Genomic DNA, 21,287 nt, shown 5'->3' with positions numbered 1-21,287 from the left:
ATTTTTTCTTGTAAATGAAAATAAACAGCTTCAGTGTGAATATGTACTGTATTTTCTTTTTCATATCCCATCATAAAACTAACATATTACTTACAGAATAAATCCAAACTCTATGCAAACATTGTATGAAATGCAATGCATTTTTTACCTTCATTTCTAATTTGTTTTATATCAGATTTCACAGATTAAAGAATAATAGGCAGATAAGAGTCCACAGAACACCACTGTCGTGTTACAGAATTCAAAATCAAATACATTCTCGAGTCAGTATGACACATATAGAGATAAATTGGACCTTGAAGCAGAACATAGACTACGTTATATCTTGGGAAAATTAATGATTCCCATGAATTTATAAAAAATTAAATTTCACAGGCATCCGCGAAAACACCATTTATTTTCAAATTGACATTCAAATAGCTTGACTAAGGTCACTGCATATGGAACATGATTAACATGTGGATGGAGTGTGGTGTCAGTGGTAAGTGCAGTGGATTTACAAGACAGAGATCCTGGGTTTAATTCCTGGCTCGGCCATGGCTAGTTACCACCATACCGACAAAGATGTACCACCAAGTGATTTTTGTGGGTGTTTCGTGGGAATTTCATCCTTCTACCAAGTAAACCCGCTTCCATCTTAGATTGCATCATCAGGTGAGATTGCAGTAGCTAACTTGTAAAGAATAAAAAAACACATCTTGTCCATGCCCACATGACGTGTCTCTGTTATCTTTGTCTCATGCTAAGACGATCATTCAAGTAAAGAGAGATAAAACAAGTTACATATGCAGTGAGCTTTGTGGACACTATTACAAGAACTGCTTGTTTTAACAACCATCTGTATAGACTAATAACTTGTCTATTATTAATGTTTACATATTTAGTCTGACAAGGAAGACAGACTAAGTATTATTCAGTATATCTTTAATTTACTAAGTAATATTTATCTCCACAAATCAGTTGAAAACTTCATTCAATCAATTACACTTATAAAACACCACACAACTTCTTCAGAGTCTATAAGTCTTTTATGATCACCAACAAAATTTACTGCTAGTGCCTCCTGAAACCATATTTCTTTCTCTCATAGAACAGATCTGTCTTGGAGCTGCCCAAGTTCACAATCTTCGGGCACCCATCTCTCTGTAATAAAAGACAGGTTATTTAAAAAGGTTCTCTGCTTGTGTTGTTCTCCCTGCCTAGCCAAATTTGGTAAGATCACAATTTCACCTATTGCACAAATCTGAAAAGTTGGAAAGAAGTATACCATTATAAGCACCAAACTTTAGACTTCTCTGAAATTGCATTACTTTGCCTGACAGCATTATCTAACTGCATAGTAAGAGCTAAGCAGTTAGACAATGTCCTTGGATGTTTTGTACACTTTTTATTGATTATGGAATGACTTCCAGCTTCAGTTTTCCATCTACAAGTCAAAAATTAATAGGAATCTTTTAAGCAAGCACCTTCCACCATAGACTGCATCATCGCTTACTGTCAAGCATTATTTATTCAAGCTACAAACAAACAAAAAACTTTTACTCTTTGTAATGATATTGAAGTTGCATTGCGCAAATCATGCAAGCTGGAAGATAGTTATTCATAGCAATATTTTATCAAGTAGCAAGCAAGCAGCAAGGTACTTACGTCCTTCTCCTGTATGGTGCACTCCTTACAGTAGTAGGCGTCCGAGACGCCGGGCCCGCCGCATATAACGCATCTGCCCTGATACGAGCCGTAGTTGCATTCGTCGCATATCCGCACCAGCGTGCAAGGCCGCACGTACGAGTCGCAAATCACACATTTGCCGTCGCATTTCTCGCATAAACGACCGATAGCTGCGTACAAACATCAATTAAAAAACGCGCCTTGATTATTATTTTTAATGTAGAAGTAAGCTAACTTACCAACGCCTGGTTGTTTTCTACAGAAGATAAGATCGGGATGATGTTTAGCCATGGTTTGTTTTGTTTACTAACTGAAAAGCTGAAAACCTTTTCAGTTTTACGAAAAATTATATTAACAACAAACAAGCTTTTCTTCAGAGATTAAAAAATAACCTCAAAACTTTCAAAATCGTCAAATCGACATTGACATTTCACATTGATAGATAACCAAAGCAAAGACCAAAAAATCTATAGTTTAGAGCTAGAAGGGCTAAGTTTTGGTATTACGCCGGTTATACATACTCGCAGCAATATTATGAGGCAGGCTAAATTAAAAAAGGCCCTTCATCTGATTTTCGAGTGTGATGTTTATTTGCGGGAGCTGAATGTCTACAGCCAGTAGAGTTGAATTGTACAGAACTACAGACATTGTACATGGACAATTGGACATCTAAAGAATAGGCTCTAACTCTATTATTCATACATTGCCTCGATCGAGAATGTGTGAAACATACAATTATTTTTTTAATTGATGCTTGACCCGCGGAGCTAATAAACCAAGTAAAAAAGGAGAGGGTTGTCTATGGACATTGACATTTTTGACGCTTGACAGTTGGAGTTGACACTTGACATTTGACGTTTTAGAACATATTTTTGTGCAACAGGCATGGTTTCGTATTCAGTGTAAATTAAAATTTACGAAATTTATATTGAAACTCTACGTATTGCGGCTGAATCATGACTGAAGACAGTGATAATAGTAACAGTGATAACCAAGAATTTGAAACGGAAGAACAACAAGAAGAGGAAACTAAAGTTGAGAAAAATGTAGATGAACAAGAAGAAACAGTCACATTTAAAGATTTAGTATGTTTTCTACCTTTATTTAGTACCAATTTAGAATAAAAAGTCTCTATCGACAATTTAAACGCTAAATGATTTACATTAATTGTAGTCAGTAAAGTGTAAACAGTGTGAGCCTGTACTTTTTTAGGTTATATCTATTTAAAAAAATTAATCTAGCACGAAAGTTATATAGGTACTCTTTGATACTCTCAATATGTGCAATATCAATATAATATTAAAATGATGAAAGCCTGTATCTATAGTCCACAACTTTAGGCTTTTTACACAACCATATCACTTCTCAAAAAGGTTCTTTTAGGGCGACACTTTTCGTTTCGATTCACATACATTGTATTTTTAATAATAAGCTTTACGGCTCTGGGTTCTAACCCTTTTGAGCCCGGATTCACAAACAATAAATTAATTATCTCGGACCAATAATAGAAGGACCTACCTCGCAAGACGTTACCTCTCTGTCAAAGAATCAACGATCTATCTATATAGAGCGGGGCATTTAGAAGTGTTTGTAAAATCGACTGGGATAGTTGAGCGGCTAACGCGTGTAAAAAAACTAACAAACGCGTTAGATTGTTCGATTGTATCGATGTTTCATTGTTGTAATCGTTTTCGTCGTCTAAAAAACTCCCTAAATATTCCGGTTTGTGTAGTAAGTAGTTCAATGGCATAAAAAACGGCCAACAACTTCTAATTCAGTAAAAGATGACGTGACGTTCAATTTGAAAATATTTCTATTTTATTTTTGTTATTCTTTACATGTTAGCCCTTGATTTCAGTCTCACCTGATGGTAAGTGATGGTGCAATCTAAGATGGACGGTATGATTTCTACACGACATCATACCGGAACGCTAAATCGCTTAGCGATACGTTTTGTAGGTAGGGTGGTAACCAGCCAGACCTGGCACAATTAAGAAATTCTCAATCGGCCCAGCCGGGGATCGAACCTAGGTCCTCCGTCTTGTAAATCCACCGCGCGTACCAGTGCGCCACGGAGGTCGTCAAAAACATAATTATAATTTATAATAAATTTGTAATAAAAACAATATCTAAAAGAAAAATCGATTCTATTCTTCTAACGAACGAACGAACAGAACATCAATCCATTAATTTAACGTTCTGTGTACAGATTATATTATTCTTGTTAAATATTTTATTATTTATTCTTGTTAAATATTTTCAATGACTGAGTTTACCTCGTCCCTTTCAAAAAACGACAGACAATTTTGTTGCTGCATTTGGGTGCGATGCATTTCCATTTCTAATTCCTCTATGTTAAATATATAGAGTTTGCACAAAAACAATACAAACGACATAAAAAGAACCCAAGCAGACATGAGTCACAAACCATTATGAAAAATAAAGATATTGAGTTTTATGGGTATTAAATGTGCATTTATAAAATTAAATAATAACTTTAATAATTTTTATAAATGTCGTATTTTCATATCAAAAGAAGATGTTTTCTTTTATTTTAATGTGAATTTTACCTTTCATTTATTGCAGAAATACCCTATACTATGATTAATTTTTTGATTTTGTGTTATTAAGTGAAAGAAGATTTGACATTTCACACACACACTTCACAGCACAAAACACTACTTTATTTGTTGTCTGTGACTAATACTCCTACCTCACAGTATTCGTTAACTAAATCCAGACTGTTGGGCGTATTTTCTTCCTTTGTAATTTTTATTATTTCGTTTTGTTCTCGTTTCGTTGTTGTTGTTAATTATTGTTTATTTGTTGTTTGTTTTTCGCGCGTATCTTGTATGTATTATTTATTACCTCATATCTTCGAAACCGCTGAACGGATTTACGTAATTCAGATATCCTTAGATTTGTTTTAATAACCCAAGTGTTCTTAGATAGGTGAAATTAAAAAAAAACCAACAAGACGACTGTGAGATGCTATAGAATCGAGGTGATTTTTTTTTAAATATTGCAACAAGGGAATCAAATTCAAGGGCTTTTTGTGAGAATTTCAAAATGGTATATAATGGCCAAAAAAAAACTACAATTAGAAAAACGTTATTTATTAATTGTATATACATAATACGCGAGGCGGACGACTATAAGGTTTATGAAGTGTAGTTATAAAATACCTTAAATAGACTAAATTAAATATATTGATTATAAAACTCGACATGTGCGAGTCGGATTCGCCCACCGAGGGTTCCGTAGATTTTTTTGAATATTTACTTATCCTCGATTGGACGTAGGTATACACTATCGTACTTTGTAACAAACGTAACAAATAAATCCGAAATTCACCATCTATCTAACTAAAAATTATGAAATAAAATAATTAAATAAACGAATAACCCAACTGCATAAATGATACAAAAACTGATTAAACTAAAGTGGGGACCTATTAAAAAATGTAGACGTAAATCATTATATTCAATATAATAGGTCCCGACTGTTTTCTAATTTTTTTCTACACTTCTGGACTGAACTTGTTTTTTTTCTTTTCAGTTTTTGTATCATATAGGCAGTCGGGTTTTTTATTTGTTTAATTAATTAATTTATTAATTTTATTTAGTTTAGTACGAAAATGAGTGAAGCGGAGCCTGGTACTAGCCGGAGCAGTTATTCCGCATTGCTATCGTTTCCGTCACCAAAAAAGAAACGTACGAAGCTATCACCCTTATCGTCCTCCGAGAAAACCGTTTTGATTAATGTGTTTAAATATGTCGAGGATACCTTATGCTTGCTTATACATAATAAAAAACAAAACTATAAGGGTTCTTTATTGACTACGGAACCCTGAATATAAGTGAAACATTATCTGTTAGATAAATAACAGGATATAGGAATATAGAATAAAAAAAATATTGGTTATCAAAGGAAGTTTTATTTCATGACAATATTCGTAAATAATGCTGTAGTAAAATGTTGAGCACCCCTGAGTCAGCTGTTTTTGTTTATTTACATTGTTTAAAATACCTACCCGATCTGACTATAAGTGTATGTTTGTTACTTCTTCACAACGCAAAAACTCTACAGATTTAGCTTAAATTCACACTGGAAATAGCTAGATTAACACCTGGCGATAGATTTGAGGAGAACAGTGTCATAGGTGTATGCTAGTTTTAATATCAATTTTACCAAATACACAAAGTTCAATACACCTGTTGTGTATTGAACTAAGCTTTTTTTTTTTCTTGTACAGCCAATCTGCGATCAGTCCTAAGACTATAAACAAATATGTTGCGAGTGTCTTTGTCTTGTGGAGGTTGATCCTTATTAGGAGGAGTGCGTCCTGTTTTTCAAATGTCCAGGTCGAGTATGCATTTACGTTTAAGACGCCTCGGACAGTCATCAATCAAGAGTCTGTTTGCCAAGATATTAGGATGAATAAGGAGTCGCTTTTTGGAACTAAGCATTGACATTATATATTTCCAGGGAATAGTAGATATACTATGTGAAGCATGTACAGAGTTAAAATGGAAGAATCCATCAAAGATCCAAAAAGAAGCAATACCTGTAGCACTCCAGGGGAAAGATATAATAGGGCTCGCAGAGACAGGGTCGGGGAAGACTGGCGCCTTTGCCCTTCCAATCTTACAGTCTCTCCTGGAAAACCCGCAGAGATACTTTGCACTAATCTTGACACCTACCAGAGAATTAGCATTTCAAATATCAGAACAGTTTGAGGCCCTTGGTAAGTCATAACTTTTAAATCTAATAGCACTAATAATAGCTTTTATTTTTGGCATATTTAGTTACAGAATAGCCAATAGTCAATACTCATTTACTTCAAGGCTTAGTTTACAAGCACTTTCAAAACATTGGGTATTTATATTATAAGATAATGGTGATAATAATTTGTCAATAACTTAAAATTAAATAAATAAGGGTTCTAAATGCGCCTTGGTCTGAGAAGAAAGAGTCAATTTCTTAGTATCCACCAACATCACACCACACTCAGTTGTGAGGATTTTTTCTACTAAGTAGTAGAAAAGTCTCTTGTAGCTATTAAATTTGATGCAAATACTCTCCATCTATCATTGTTTTTTTTATTCTTTACAAGTTAGACCTTGACTACAATCTCACCTGATGGTAAGTGATGATACAATCTAATATGGAAGCAGGCTAACTTCGGTTTTTACACAACATCTTAACAGAATGTTAAATTGCTTGGCTTTGGTTTGGTATGTCTTTGCCAGTAGGGTAGCCACGGCCAGAGTCTCCCCCTAGCCATTAAGCTACTTCTAATTTATATCTTACATTAATTAATTATTGTCACTTAACTTGTGGTGATTATGTCGAGGGTGTAAAATTTTAAATTAATTATACAGGAGCTAGCATAGGTGTGAAGTGTGCAGTGATAGTGGGGGGTATGGACATGGTGGCGCAGGCCCTGGCGCTGTCCAAAAAGCCTCATATCATCATAGCAACGCCCGGCAGACTTGTGGACCACCTGCAGAACACTAAGGGATTCAATTTGAAAGCTTTGAAATATCTTGTAAGTGCATTTGTAAATACTTTGTTTATCTTTACAATTTTTTTACTAAAAGGTATATTAAGGAATTAAAAACTTTATAACAGAAAATACCTGATATAAAATTTAATTGTGATGGATATTATAGAGGATATATTTGATTGAATGTTTGCTTTGAATAGACTCTGAAACTTCTAGGCTGATTTAAAAATTTTTTTAAAACTAGCATAACTAACCTAACTGCATTAGGACGAAAGAGATGGGATTTGGACTACACCACCATTGGTTGATATTTAGTCTATTTCTCTTCACGATTGATTTTGTTGGTCTCATGCAGTCATGCTAGGCATACAGATATCAATTTGGAACACAATCGGCGGAATGTTAATTTTCAAAATGCGATCCTTTTCTTCAGAATATGTACTATATCAATATCAAAGAAGTTCCCTTTCGCTTTATTTATTTCATTGTTTAAAAAAGTATTTTCTGATGCTGTAAGTAATTAGGCGGTGTAACACCTGTGCTATTTGCCTTCAACTCATGGCCCAAGCTAGCACTCATGTTACAATAGCACTCAATACCTGACAGTGACATAAACAACAATTCTATCATAAACTAGGTAATGGACGAAGCAGACCGCATACTGAACATGGATTTCGAGGTGGAAGTAGACAAGATCCTCCGTGTAATACCCCGAGAGCGCCGCACCTACCTGTTCTCCGCCACCATGACCAAGAAAGTGCAGAAGCTACAGCGAGCCTCCCTGCAGGACCCCGTCAAGGTTGAAGTCTCCACAAAGTATCAGACTGTTGAGAAACTGCAACAATACTATATCTTTATACCTGTTAAATATAAGGTAATTAAATACATTTGTTTAAAAGGCATATTTTTTAAATAGTTATTTGTTTAAAAAGTCTACATTTAATTTTTAAAGCATTGAATTTTAGTATTAAAGTTAGATTATATTGGAGTATTTTAAATCCTACTAATATTATAAACGCGAAAGTTTGTATGTTTGTACGAGCTATGTTAGGAGTATCTCTGCGTGATCGAATCAGAAATGAGGAGATCCGCAGAAGAACCAAACTCACCGACATAGCTCAACGAGTTGCGAAGCTGAAGTGGCAATGGGCGGGGCACATAGTGCGAAGAGCCGATGGACGTTGGGGTCCCAAAGTGCTGGAATGGCGACCCCGCACTAGTAAGCGCAGTGTTGGCCGACCCCCCACCAGGTGGACTGACGACATCAAGCGAGTCGCAGGGATTCGCTGGATGCAGTTGGCTCAGTATCGTGATGTTTGGAAGTCCCTACAAAAGGCCTATGTCCTGCAGTGGACGTCCATCGGCTGATATGATGATGATGATGATGAAAGTTTGTATGGAAGTTTGGATGTCTGTTACTCTTTAACATCGCTACTATTAAAGCGATTTGGCTCAAATTTTAAATAGAAATAAATTTAACTCTGGATTAACACATAGGCCATGGGATTTTTATCCCGAAAAAGTCCATGGTTTCCCGAGATTTGCGAAATATGATGATTTTGATGCTATGGATGTTTGTTCACGCCTCGAATACTGAACCGAATTTGCTAAAATTTGGTATTGATATAATATATTATAGCCTGGATTAACACATAGGCTACTTTTATCCCGGAAAAATCCATGGTTCCCGAGGGATTTATGAAAAACTAAATTCCACGCGGGCGAGCCGTGATAGCCCAGTGGATATGACCTCTGCCTCCGATTCCGGAGGGTGTGGATTCGAATCCGGTCCGGGGCATGCACCTCCAACTTTTCAGTTGTGTGCATTTTAAGAAATTAAATATTACGTGTCTCAATCGATGAAGGAAAACATCGTGAGGAAACCTGCATACCAGAGAATTATCTTAATTCTCTGCGTGTGTGAAGTCTGCCAATCCGCATTGGGCCAGCGTGGTGGACTATTGGCCTTACCCCTCTCATTCTGAGAGGAGACTCGAGATCAGCAGTGAGCCGAATATGGGTTTATGACGACGGTATATTATAGCCTGGATTAACACATAGGCTACTTTTATCCCGGAAAAATCCATGGTTCCCGAGGGATTTGTGAAAGACTAAATTCCACGCGGACGGACGGGGTCCGCTAGTAGATTATAGGCTAATCCAGGGCCTTGGCAGGACGTGTACCTGGTGCACATCGTGAACGAGCTGGCCGGCAACTCGTTCATCGTGTTCACGGCCACGTGCGCGGGCGCGCTGCGCTGCGCGCTGCTCATGCGCGCGCTGGGCGTGCCCGCCGTGCCGCTGCACGGGCAGATGTCGCAGCACAAGCGCCTCGCCGCGCTCAACAAGTTCAAGAGCAAGAGCCGGTCCGTGCTCATCTGCACCGACGTCGCCTCCAGGTCACTATACGCTACTAATAGGCCTCTTTTGTAAACAGTGTTTAAACTGAATTATAGAAGTATTATAAGCTATATTTTATTTTGTCCCGTCAATAATAACCAGTAAAAAATTTAATGTAAATAAAAAAAATATCTACGTAAATTTTTTGCCGCTGAAACAGCATTTTAGCAAGTGACGTCATTCATAGAGATACCAGCGTGATTGGCGTTTGCAGTGATGTGATTATATCATGTCACCGCAAGCGCCAATCACAAACCGATGCCTTGTAGCGAATGACGTTACAGTTTATGATTGGCGTTTGCGGTGACGTGATAAAAATACAATTTTGTTTTATAAAAATATTACAATTACGAAATTATTTTCACAAATAAAAATGTGATTAGAGTTTCTAGGCATCTAAACCGCCTTTATGCAAAAAATCTTCTTAGTTTTGTACAGCAGGCGAGTAGCCTATTACAAGTCAAATCAAATCAATGTTTTTTACTTCTAATTGATGGACACAGTTGGTCCACTTGATATAGCTTTTACACAGTATACCTAAGTCCACTCATTCTGATGGGTAGCCGAATGGGTTGTTAATGCTGATGACACATTGGTTATTGCAGAGGCCTGGACATACCGCACGTGGACGTGGTGATCAACCTGGACATCCCGCTGCACAGCAAGGACTACATCCACCGCGTCGGACGCACGGCGCGCGCCGGACGCGCCGGCAAGGCTATCACGTTTGTGTCACAGGTAACACACGTGATATATGTATTCCTCTGTACCTACTCTTAAATCTATGATATATTCATCGATCTTCTATTAAAAAGTGGATACTTGAATTAAGTGCCAAACGCAACTTTAAGTAGTCGCATTCGCAAATTCATCCTTAAACTCAATCTTTAAGGTTGAATTTGCTCTGAATTTAGGATTTTATTGAATATTGGACTATTTAAAGGCCTTTATGTTAAATTTTCTTTACCAATAATTCTAAAACTGTCAAAGCAAAATTGGCCAGTTTTTAAGTGAAATTTTTTACATGATTATAAGAGGTCAATGGATGTATTCAATATTTTATAATTAGCGACGCCCGCGACTTCGTCCGCGTGAAACTAGATGGTTACTATACGATAGATAACTTTCAACCCCTATTTCACCTCCATCTATTTTACAAAACTATAACCTGTAACGTAAACGATTTATATTAAGAAAAACTTCAACCCCTTTTTAAAAGTTAGGGTTTAAATTTTGGAAAAATCCAATTTTTAGAAATGAAACTTGAAAGTATCAAAAATGGTGGAATTTCCACATGAACTTTCTACACCAATCTGTAATATGTATTGCCCTCCAACAAAATTTTTCAAAATATGTACAGAATTTGACCTATTATAGTTTTATTATAACTGACTGACTGAATTTAAATTGTCACCATAAACCCACCAAACAGCACTGGGGCAGCGTGGTGGGTTTACGCTCCATGTCCTCTCTCGTGAGTAGTAATGGAGTCTTCAAGCTAGATCTGTGTGTTCCAGTACGACGTGGAGCTGTACCAGCGCATCGAGCAGCTGATCGGCAAGCAGCTGCCGCTGTACCCCGCCGACGAGAGCGAGGTCATGGTGCTGCAGGAGAGAGTGGCCGAGGCGCAGAGGCTCACCAAAATTGTAAGTCGCAGTTCGCACTTTTATAACAAAACTAGCAACCCAACCGAGGTTTTCCTCGTGTTGCTCCCATTCCCGTTGGAATACATTGATAAATAATACTCGCTGATAATGTAGCTTTGATGAAATAATGTTTAAAATCAAAAAAAAATGGTTCCAGCTGAAAATCAACTGCATTATCTGTATTCAAAAGCATGTAGCAATATGCTGTTCTGGGATATTAGTATTAAGATGTTGTTTGGCATAATATTTAAATAGACAACGATATTTTATACTATTAGAACAAAACTAATATAAAATGTTGTTTGGCATAATATTTCAACAGACAACGATATTTTATACTATTAGATATGTTACAACCAATAGTATAAAATATTGTTGTGTTGTGTTACGTGACTACAAAATCACTCCGAGAAGTGATCCGAATTTAGATAATCCACTGAGCGTACACATGCGTAATTTTTGTTTTTAATTTCGTTATATATTTATGTATATAATAGTTTTTACACTTCCTGAACACAACTTGACATTGTAGACAATCTAATATATAAAATTCTCGTATAACAGTTTTCGATACTCCTCCGAAACGGCTTGACCGATTTTGATGAAATTTTTTGTGCTTATCCGGTATCTATGAGAATGGGCCAACATCTATTTTTATACCCCTAAGGGTAGGGTAGGGGTAGTTAAAAGTTTACATCGAGTATTTAGGTATTTTTTTGTTTCAATAATTTTCGTTGTTTAACTATGCGACTAAATCAAATTAGACAATTAGCCACCTTTCTGCGCCTCAGTTTCAACCTGTCAGTATAGTAACATGTCTAATAGTTTAAAATCTTTGTGATTGGTTAGGAAATGAAAGAGTTGGAAGACAAGAAAGGCGCGAAGGGCAGGAAGCGCGCCGCAGACTCGGAGGACGACACGGAGGAGGCGGCCGGCGTGCGGCGCCGCATCAAGGGGAAAGGCAGCGGGAGGGAGAAGCCCAGACATGGCGGCAAGAGGAGACGATGAATATATTCATTTATTATTCTTATGTTGTTTTAATTCTTTCATCATCATTGTAGCTCGCTATGTTACCTGTACTACTACATACGTACATATGTTACATAATGAGATGTGGTCTTGGCTTTTTTGCATGCTAGATTATGTATTTTAATCAATACTAAAAGAGGAAATATTTGATTTTGTTTGTTTGTATGTATTGAATAGGCTACGCAACTACTAAACCGATTTCAAAAATTCTTTCAATGTTGGGAAGCTACACTATCCCCGAGTGCTATAGCACTAACATATATAGCTTTTATATTTTAAAAAATTAGGGATCCTTCCTAAAACTCCAATAAAAAAGGTGTAAAAATTTTACGTACCTTAAATATTGTTTACTTTTAGAATAAAATAATATACAACTTTGCAGAACACATATTTTTTTACAAAGTGTCGCGACAGCATATATCTACCATTACATTTATCATGACACAATAAGTGTTCTTTTATTAAAAAAAAAAATGCCGCCGTTAGAAAAAGGCTCTCTTAGTATTTTGATAAGAAATCTATACTTATAATAAATCTGTAGAGAGGTCAATTCTGTACATGAAATATATTTCCAAAATAACTATCAGGGGGTGATTAGTGATCGATACTGATGCCAAAAATGCAATCAGTAAAATTTTTGTCTGTCTGTCTGTCTGTATGTTCTTTATAGAAACAAAAACTACTGGACGGATTTTAACGAAACTTGGTACAATTATTCTACATACTCCTGGGCAGGTTATAGTATACTTTTCATTACGCTACAATAAATAGGAGCAGAGCAGTGAAGAGAAATGTTGAGAAAACGGGAGAAGTTACTAAATTTTTTAAGCTTCCGTCGCGTGTACAGCCTTAATGGTTAAAGTTACATAGAAATCATGTATGACGAAAATGTTCTCCTTAAAATTATCTATAAAAACACAATAGCATATATATGTCTATCTTTTATGGTTGACTCACAATAACACGTGTAACTCCCGATAGCTTAAATAAATTAAATTTTATAGCAGTTCGGAGCTTTCTAATTATATTTGTCTACTCTTATGTTTATAACACTCATCACTCATCCCTAACTAAAAAAGTTAACATTATTACCTATTTAATAAAAAAGAATCATAAAAATCGGTAAAGAAACAAACAAACCAAAGTTATACAAGAAATACGCTAAACCATGCTATATGTATTTAATTTTGTAAAGGTTGCCGCGCTCGACGCGACTCGGGGGGAGGGAGTAAATAAAGAAGTGCAGCCTTAATGAGTAGGGTAGGGGTAGGGTAGTGTAGGGTAGGGGTAGGTGAAAGTTTACAACGACTTTCACGCGGACGAAGTCGCAGGCGTCCGCTAGTACTGAGATAAATTACCTACTTTAGATTCAAGACTGCTGCAATAACTTTATTTTGCCATAACTTTTTTAATTATTCAATTTAGACATTCTATTCAAAAGATATCAAAAGGGTAAAAATGTAAGTATGTATTGGAAAAAAGTAGTCGCCGCTAGGATATAGCGATAGTTAGGGTAGGGATAGGGTTAGAGATCGGGTTGGACAGGGGTAGAGCAGGTGTAAGGGATAGCTTAAATAGGGGTAGAGTAGGTATGGGGTGGGAGTAGAACAGGATGGGGTAGGGAATGATTATTTATAAAGAGAAAGTGTCTACTGTCTATACTACAGCCCTACTCGATGTGTACTGTTACCAACAAACAAGTTAAAAATAAAGGTAGAAAACTCATAACTTTTTTATTTTAAATTATGTATTATTTGTTTATAAAATGTTATTCAAAATATATTAACTAAATCTAATTGTTCTACTAAGCTTATTAATCGATTTTATTTTCATTAATTTAAAAACAAGTTAATTATAATAATTATTTATTAGGTGTGAAATGACTAGCGATTTATACCTTTTAATTTGTTTCTTTTTAAATATTCAAAAATTACACAAATCGAGATGCGTTGTAGTATAGTTATATAATTAAGTACATTGTACATTGAATTTCTGGATAATATACCTACGTAATATCCGTAGACCACGACAAAGACTTAGGAGCAGTAATAGCCCAGTGGATGACCTCTGCCTTAGATTCTGAGAGTAGGTTCGAGTCCGGTTCGGGGCATGCTCCTCTTAACTTTTTAGTTGTGTGCATTTTAAGAAATTAAATATCACTGTCTCACGGTGAAGGAAAAACATCGTGAGGAAACCTGCATACCAGAGAATAAGAGAGTGTGAAGTCTTTCAATTGCACCAGCGTGATGGACTAAGGTCTAATCCCTCTCATTCTGAGAGGAGACTCGTGCTCCTCAGTGAGCTGAGTATGTTTTGTTCATGATAATGATGATGATTATCCATTGACCGTTGTTGTACATGTATAAATATCTAGGTATATTATCCTATTATAATTTCCTTATTGGACGAGTAGGTAGCCTATATGGCTTCGAATCCCAAGGTCCTGGGTTCGACTAGCCTTCTAGGAAATTTTCAGTCCGGAGTTACTAGTTAGTGCACCACCAGCTAGTTAGTGACAGCTAGTTGGTGGTCTTACTCCCGTGTCTTAGAGAGCATGTTATGAATAGTAATTCAAATACAGAAAAAAATTGGAAATATTCTATAACATAAAAAAAAATTATCTTAGTTTTGATAAAAAGTAAAAAGATAAGACATCCAAATAAGTGCGCACAATAATATTACGAGCTTGGTTGGATGGCGTTCTAGCAAAATACAAGTCCGTGGGCGTCATTGTGCAAACAAACAAAATGTCTCAATGATTTCTTACAGTTTATTCTACAAAGTAAACAGTCATCTCTTTCGAATAAAAAAAATAAATAAGAAAAAGAAATGCGACAAAACACCCCTATACGGGGCACTCCCGACCGGCGCACTTACAAACTAAGCGTTGATGCTTCCAACAGACGATCCAACTTGGTTGGGGACGACCACGCGACCAGTTAATGAGACTTGATTAAACTGGATTAAGACGCTAAATATTCGAATTTTAAACGAATAATCAACTTAAAGGTTCCTATTATCAGCTTTACAATTGTAGTCATCAACCAAACAAGTCGCCTCGTCCATTAGAAGCACAAGAAGAAATCACAACATGGTTTAAAATTTTTAATCATTATTTATTATTTCTATACAAATAGAACTGTACAGATAATTTTTTAAATTATTTACCACATCTCTTCTCTCACGATAGACTTTTTACAAAAATGAAAACTATCAACACCACGCACGGAATTAACGAGATCGCCCGCCCCGACTCGCACCCGCCGCCCTCCAGACGCGTGAGGCGACGCCGCGCGCGCAAAAACACGCGCGGCCCAAAGTACGTGCCCACTGCCCACTGGCCCGCGCCAAGTGACCAGCTCATGAAACTCACTACATCACACTACGGTCTCACTTACGGTGAACCCGGACTCTACTCCGTACAAATTTACGCCACGGGCACCTTGTGCGACCCGCGCGACTCGACGCGTGTATCGATAAATTAATTCTCAACAAATTGTACACCCACAGACATGTTACAGAGTGAATCATTCGGGGTGTACAAAATATTATTTGATACAACGTCCGTGAGTCGCGCGGGAAAATGTTGCATTGTGTGTTCCCGGCTTTAATGACCAATGCAAAATCGGCAACAAAACTAAAATAAATATTTCAAGTGCATTCAAACAGGTCGCTGGCAGTAGGTACTAATCAGACGATTGAAAAATTACGCAATGACGTCATCTTACAACAATCTGATAAATCTTTACTTCGAATGACACTTCAAATCGACAAGATTGTTGTCCGAACCGCACTTTTGTTATAGTTTTGTGTGACCAACCTAGCATTGTAATCTAAAATGTATGCTTATATTCGACGAAAAAATAGTATTCCTCAGAGTATGAAGTTTGTATATATAAAAATAAAACAATTTTATAAATAATAGTACAGATGGCCATACTCTACCTGATTTTAGAATCAGGTGATATAGAGCTGCTTAAGGCAGCAACTGAAAGGACTATTAAAAGCCCAAGAGCTGTTGTCAAGTGATGTTGAGTAAAATAAAATCGTATTTTAAAATTGACTAGCCCTAAACCTTCAGTGTACTTTACGTTTACTTGCTGCTTTGAGGGCATTTGATGTGATTTGATTTGACTCAACACACACCACCCAACTCTTTGTCGAACTAACACCAACCAGTAAAACCTGTCACCAGTGATCACCAACAATAAAGTAAAAGACTCATATATATATAACAATAAATATTTAGGCAACATATATATAATCAACTATTTACCATTTATCTCACTAAAATTTATAATGGCTCAACTTTATTATTTTCCTTAATTTTCTTTTACTTTAATAATTTTTTTTTAGGTTTGGTTTAATAAAATACAGAATCCTCAAACAAAATAATCACGTATTTCAAAATTAGCAATTTTGTATGATTTGCCACTTTAAATTTCTCACAAGGCATTCATGGCACGACAAAGTGCGTCAGGTAAGTATTTTCATTATGTTAAAAAAATTAAAAACAGCAAATGAAACTTCATACTCTATGGAACATGATTGTTAAACATAAGCATGTATTTTCTGTTTTTAAATAATTTTATTGTATATAATTTAAAATTTGTACAAAGTTTATATAATGCAACTTCGCTAACAATTCGGCGGTGAATCTGGCAGCACAACTCCATTCCACAAGATTACCGAACAACATATAATTGTACTTTTTCACCTCGACTACAAAATATATAGACAGAGAGAAGGTGGGACATATTGAGCTGATATTTAAAAAAAAAATTAAATGTGACATTGTATCCTAAACAATGACAATACCTCTTGTAACATATTGTGCCATTTGAGTTATCTTAAAATAAATTATCATCATCATCATCAGCCAAAGGACATTCACTGCAAAATATAAATCTCTTATAAGGCCCCTGGTCTTAATTATTTTAATAAGAAATTAATTATTTATTTAATAAAAAAAAATATATTTAATATTTAAATAGATTTGCTTTTATAATTTTACGAAAACATTGTGTTTGAGTAAGTACGTAGATTGTTGCAGTATTGTAAAGTGAAGTTTTAACACAACTTCATGTCAGACTAGCTAACGTCGCGCGGTTTCACCCGCGTGGTTCCAATTCCCGTAGGAATACGGGAATAAAATATAGCCTATAAGTACTCGGGGATAGTGTAGCTTGCCAACAGTAAAAGAATTTTTCAAATTGATTTAGTAGTTCCAGAGCCTATTCAATGCAAACAAACAATCAAATCTTACCTACTTATACTATTAGTATAGATATGACCAAATACAGTAAACTTTTCTGGTATACCATCATCAGGCAAAGCAAGCATCAACCTTTATCATTTATCAAACACTACTTCAAAATGTCCCACCATCTCTCGGTCCACAATATGACAAAAATAAATAAGTACATTTTCCCAAGCAGTCCTATTTTACTTTCCAATACACAATATAAATTAAGACATTTGGCAGTGATTATATACATGCTTGAATAACTTTTTTTTTTTGCTAATCCGATATCAATTTTTTTTGTTCAATTTAAATGCACTAAATGTAAAGTCGATATACATTTTTTTTGTACTAATAAATATAATATAAGAGGTGAAAAAGTAAATTAAAACATATCCTTGGAGAACCCTAGCTACGGTTAGCTCTGACTGGAGAGTACCACAAATATACTAGATCTCTATACTGTAAAAAAAAAAAAATGCTCAATGTTGAAATGACTGGCTCATTCTTAACTCAACTAGGTAAAAATAATTTTTTTTTTGTTATGACATTCAAGAACAAATTCTTCGAATATTTTCGACACTACAATAATTAAGACATGATTATTTATTGTCAAAACTTTGCATGCCAAACAACTCTTTTGAAAAATCTTTTTGAATTCTTAAAACATCTTTTTATACCATATTTATATATAGATTTTGTTTATTCCTTTTTTCTTCAATGTAATAACAGCATAGAGTATTTATTTCAAAGTTCCATAAAACCAATACGAATATGCCAGTGCCAGTATGCCAATTGAATTTTCATGGTACCCACCAAAATCAGTACTTAAAGTAATTCCAAACTAATCCAGTCGCTATAATCAAGATTATAAATCAATTCGCCCAAAGCACACTCGGATTAATTAAAAAACATTTGTGACCAAAATGTCAAATACACATACTTATGTAATATACATAATATATTATATAAATATAAATTCATGAAACATTTTTCACTTTTCCGTGTTGATTTACTATGACTAGCGTAAAAAACTATTGGACTTTCAATATATTTTTCTACAAACTACTTACAAATGCTGCTTATAATAGACACAAAACTTAATGAAAATCTCTAAATGAATAGCTCATATTGCATTTTTAATAAAAAAAATGCATATTGATAATTTCACGTTTACGGGTCAGCATTGCCAAACTGTTCGGCAATATAGCTAGCTAGCTCTGAACAGTCTAAAAATGTATCCAATATTTTTGCAACATTCAGAAAAGCCTCAATAGCTCAACGGTAAGAGCGGTTGGACTCATCACCGAGGTTCAATCCTCACCCCGTTGGTCTATTGTCGTACCCACTCCTGCCACAGTCTTTCCCGACTAGTCGGAGGGGAATGGGAATATTGGTCATATTATAAAAAATATGCCAAATATTCTTTAAAAAAAAAACAAATAAAAAGAAAGAAAAGAAAATGAACACATCTTAATGTGCATAGTAAATTTTGTGTCTAAGAGAAATAGCACTAATATATCACTAGTTATTGCTTAGCAGAGGTGTGTTTGTAATCATTTTAGTGTTCACATTACATGAGAACCTTGTATATAAATATACCTTATTTATAAATTTTAATATTTTAAAATTTCGATGTTGGAATTAATGTTTATTATTCGAGGTAGATGTGCAACGGCCCCTTATATTAATTGATTATGAAACACGTCTAATACTGACGTGATACATTGTCAGAGTATGCCCAACTCATACTGGGCCTTTAGTCTTGAGCTGGTTCTTGCAATGCGGCACAATCCAAAAAGGCCCCTTATATGGTATTTTCTGTGACAGTTGGTTCTCATGCTGAGTGTTAATTTCTTTGAAAATATTCACAGAGCATGATATACTCATACCATGTCTAATATGGCGATAAATTTGCCAAGGTCATAAAATGGTATAATCCATACTTGTGTTGTGTTACACATTGTTCATTTTTAAACCATTTAGGGTCTAAAAAATGGACAATGTTTGAACCAGAATCAGTTCATAGATTGATTGAGGGGCTCAAGAGTGACAGCGTACATGATCACAAGTGATCACTCAGTCTTCTCAGTGGTCGAATACATCTAAAAACTATTACATTCCAATATAAGACCAAGTAAGTGTAATTTGTTGTTTATAAGCACCATCAAGTAACATAACCATCTTTTTAACAATGTTACACGTCATGAATCAAAATGCCAAAAAGAAATGGATCTTAAAACACTTTTGCATTTTTAAAAATAAAGTATATAAATTGTGTTGCTGAAAAAATATTTAGTTATGAGGTCTAGTATAGTCTATAATAATTATATTGTTAATTAACAATGTAACTATTATAGAGTTTCAGATAAGAGAAATTATATTTTTTTTTTTCAAGAATGTACAAGCTGCCACAAGAGAAGGGCCAAATTAAAAATCTTTTTGCAAGAGGTATTTATAAATCAATCTGTTATGGTCATGTCATAAAAAACAAAGAAATTGTTAGCAAGTCTAAATAATGCTGCATGACATGTCAATCTATGTATTTAACTGTTTATACAGAAACATCTCTAATATATTCTTTTTAATGAGATTCTGCTTCATAAGGCCTATAGAACACTTTCTTATTTATGTTATTAAGTTTTAGCAATTTGAAAAAGTCCAATAAATTAACATAGTATGTGCCACTCAGTTGATTTAAATTACTATGAACACATTACTCTGATCACAATGTTAAAAATCAACTTTTATGGTCCATACAAAAAGCCCAGGGTAATATCAACTCATGTTGATTGACTTACAATTGCAACTTGATACGTTTAAAATATTTTTATGCTGTAGTCAACAACATAGACACGACCCTGGGTACAATAAACGGGTCACAATGAGCCATCCGAGCGTGCTCCGGGTTCCTATAACGATATCACAATGGTTCGACGGTCACGGCCGCACTATACTTATTGCATCACATGATATCTTTCGCTTCATCGTTCGTTTTACAAATTCGTTACTTACGATTATAACAATAAAAACAAACTGCCAGAAGAGTGAAACTATCATACAAAAGATCCGGTGGCTCCGGTCGGCTGCCGCGCACTGAGTCATCCACACCGACTGGTGGAAACCGTTGAGCACTTGTAGGTTTATTTTCATTTTTGGTTTTCACTTTTCACTTTCACTTATTTATTTTTTTTCACTTTCACTTTTAGTCAGTCGCGATTGTGGCGTCGGTTCATCAATCATCACAGAGATCGGACGAACCGGTCGCGAATATTATTCTTAATACTCGGTAACGGAATGACGGAGAAATTTTCACAATTTCGTGGCGCCTTCGCAGGTCCTTTGGTCCTCGGTCCGCGGGGGTGCGGGCGTGCCCCCCGCCGGCTGTCAGCTGGGGGGTGCGGGCTTGCCCCCCGCCGGCTGTCAGCTGGGGGGCGCGGGGCGGGTAGGGCGGCGGCGTTTGCTGCGCACTCAGTTCAACTCTTTGTCCTCTAAGTACTTATACTCGAATGTGAAGCCCTCCTTTTTCCGCTGGCCCCACTTCTCATAGTCAAAGTATATGTATGTGCCCTGCAATCACAAATAACATTTCTCAATACGTCAGAAATAGTGCTGAGTGACATGATGATGATAAAATATACCTTTTGAGTTGTTGTGGTTTGAGTTGAAACAGTGATGAAACAATGACTACAATATAAATATTCATAATGAAAATTTAAATAAAGAATAGTGTTTAAATAAAGTGTTACTTTTGATATACATATTTCTAAAAAGTTTTCATTCTTATTGAAAT

General features: G+C 35.6%; 3 protein-coding genes across 3 annotated transcripts in view; 1 reads left to right on the top strand and 2 right to left on the bottom strand.

The window, feature by feature from the left end:
- Positions 1-29: 29 nt before the first annotated feature.
- On the bottom strand, positions 30-2,066 carry LOC112057916 (PHD finger-like domain-containing protein 5A). Its single transcript, XM_024098529.2, has 3 exons — positions 1,908-2,066; positions 1,648-1,838; positions 30-1,143 (listed from the first exon to the last, which is right to left on the bottom strand). Exons 1-3 carry the CDS (start codon positions 1,957-1,959, stop codon positions 1,054-1,056), a joined length of 333 nt encoding a protein of 110 aa, XP_023954297.1. The 5' UTR covers positions 1,960-2,066; the 3' UTR covers positions 30-1,053.
- A 462-nt stretch (positions 2,067-2,528) lies between these two features.
- On the top strand, positions 2,529-12,249 carry LOC112057917 (probable ATP-dependent RNA helicase DDX47). Its single transcript, XM_024098530.2, has 8 exons — positions 2,529-2,753; positions 6,157-6,415; positions 7,053-7,219; positions 7,815-8,051; positions 9,353-9,576; positions 10,183-10,315; positions 11,095-11,223; positions 12,073-12,249. The coding sequence occupies exons 1-8, from the start codon at positions 2,625-2,627 to the stop codon at positions 12,229-12,231; spliced, it is 1,437 nt and encodes a 478-aa protein (XP_023954298.2). The 5' UTR covers positions 2,529-2,624; the 3' UTR covers positions 12,232-12,249.
- A 2,753-nt stretch (positions 12,250-15,002) lies between these two features.
- LOC112057863 (CCR4-NOT transcription complex subunit 3) overlaps positions 15,003-21,287 on the bottom strand; it is a 31,349-nt gene continuing 25,064 nt past the window's right edge. Inside the window, exon 22 of the mRNA XM_052885525.1 lies at positions 15,003-21,064. Within this exon, the coding sequence (XP_052741485.1) occupies positions 20,966-21,064 (99 nt within the window). The 3' untranslated portion in view covers positions 15,003-20,965. The remainder of the gene's footprint in view (positions 21,065-21,287) is intronic.

Source organism: Bicyclus anynana, chromosome 14 (genome assembly GCF_947172395.1).
Source record: "Bicyclus anynana chromosome 14, ilBicAnyn1.1, whole genome shotgun sequence".
Lineage (NCBI taxonomy): Eukaryota > Metazoa > Arthropoda > Insecta > Lepidoptera > Nymphalidae > Bicyclus > Bicyclus anynana.
The sequence above is the reverse complement of the archived record's forward strand: the minus strand, read 5'-3'. Positions and strand labels throughout refer to the sequence as shown.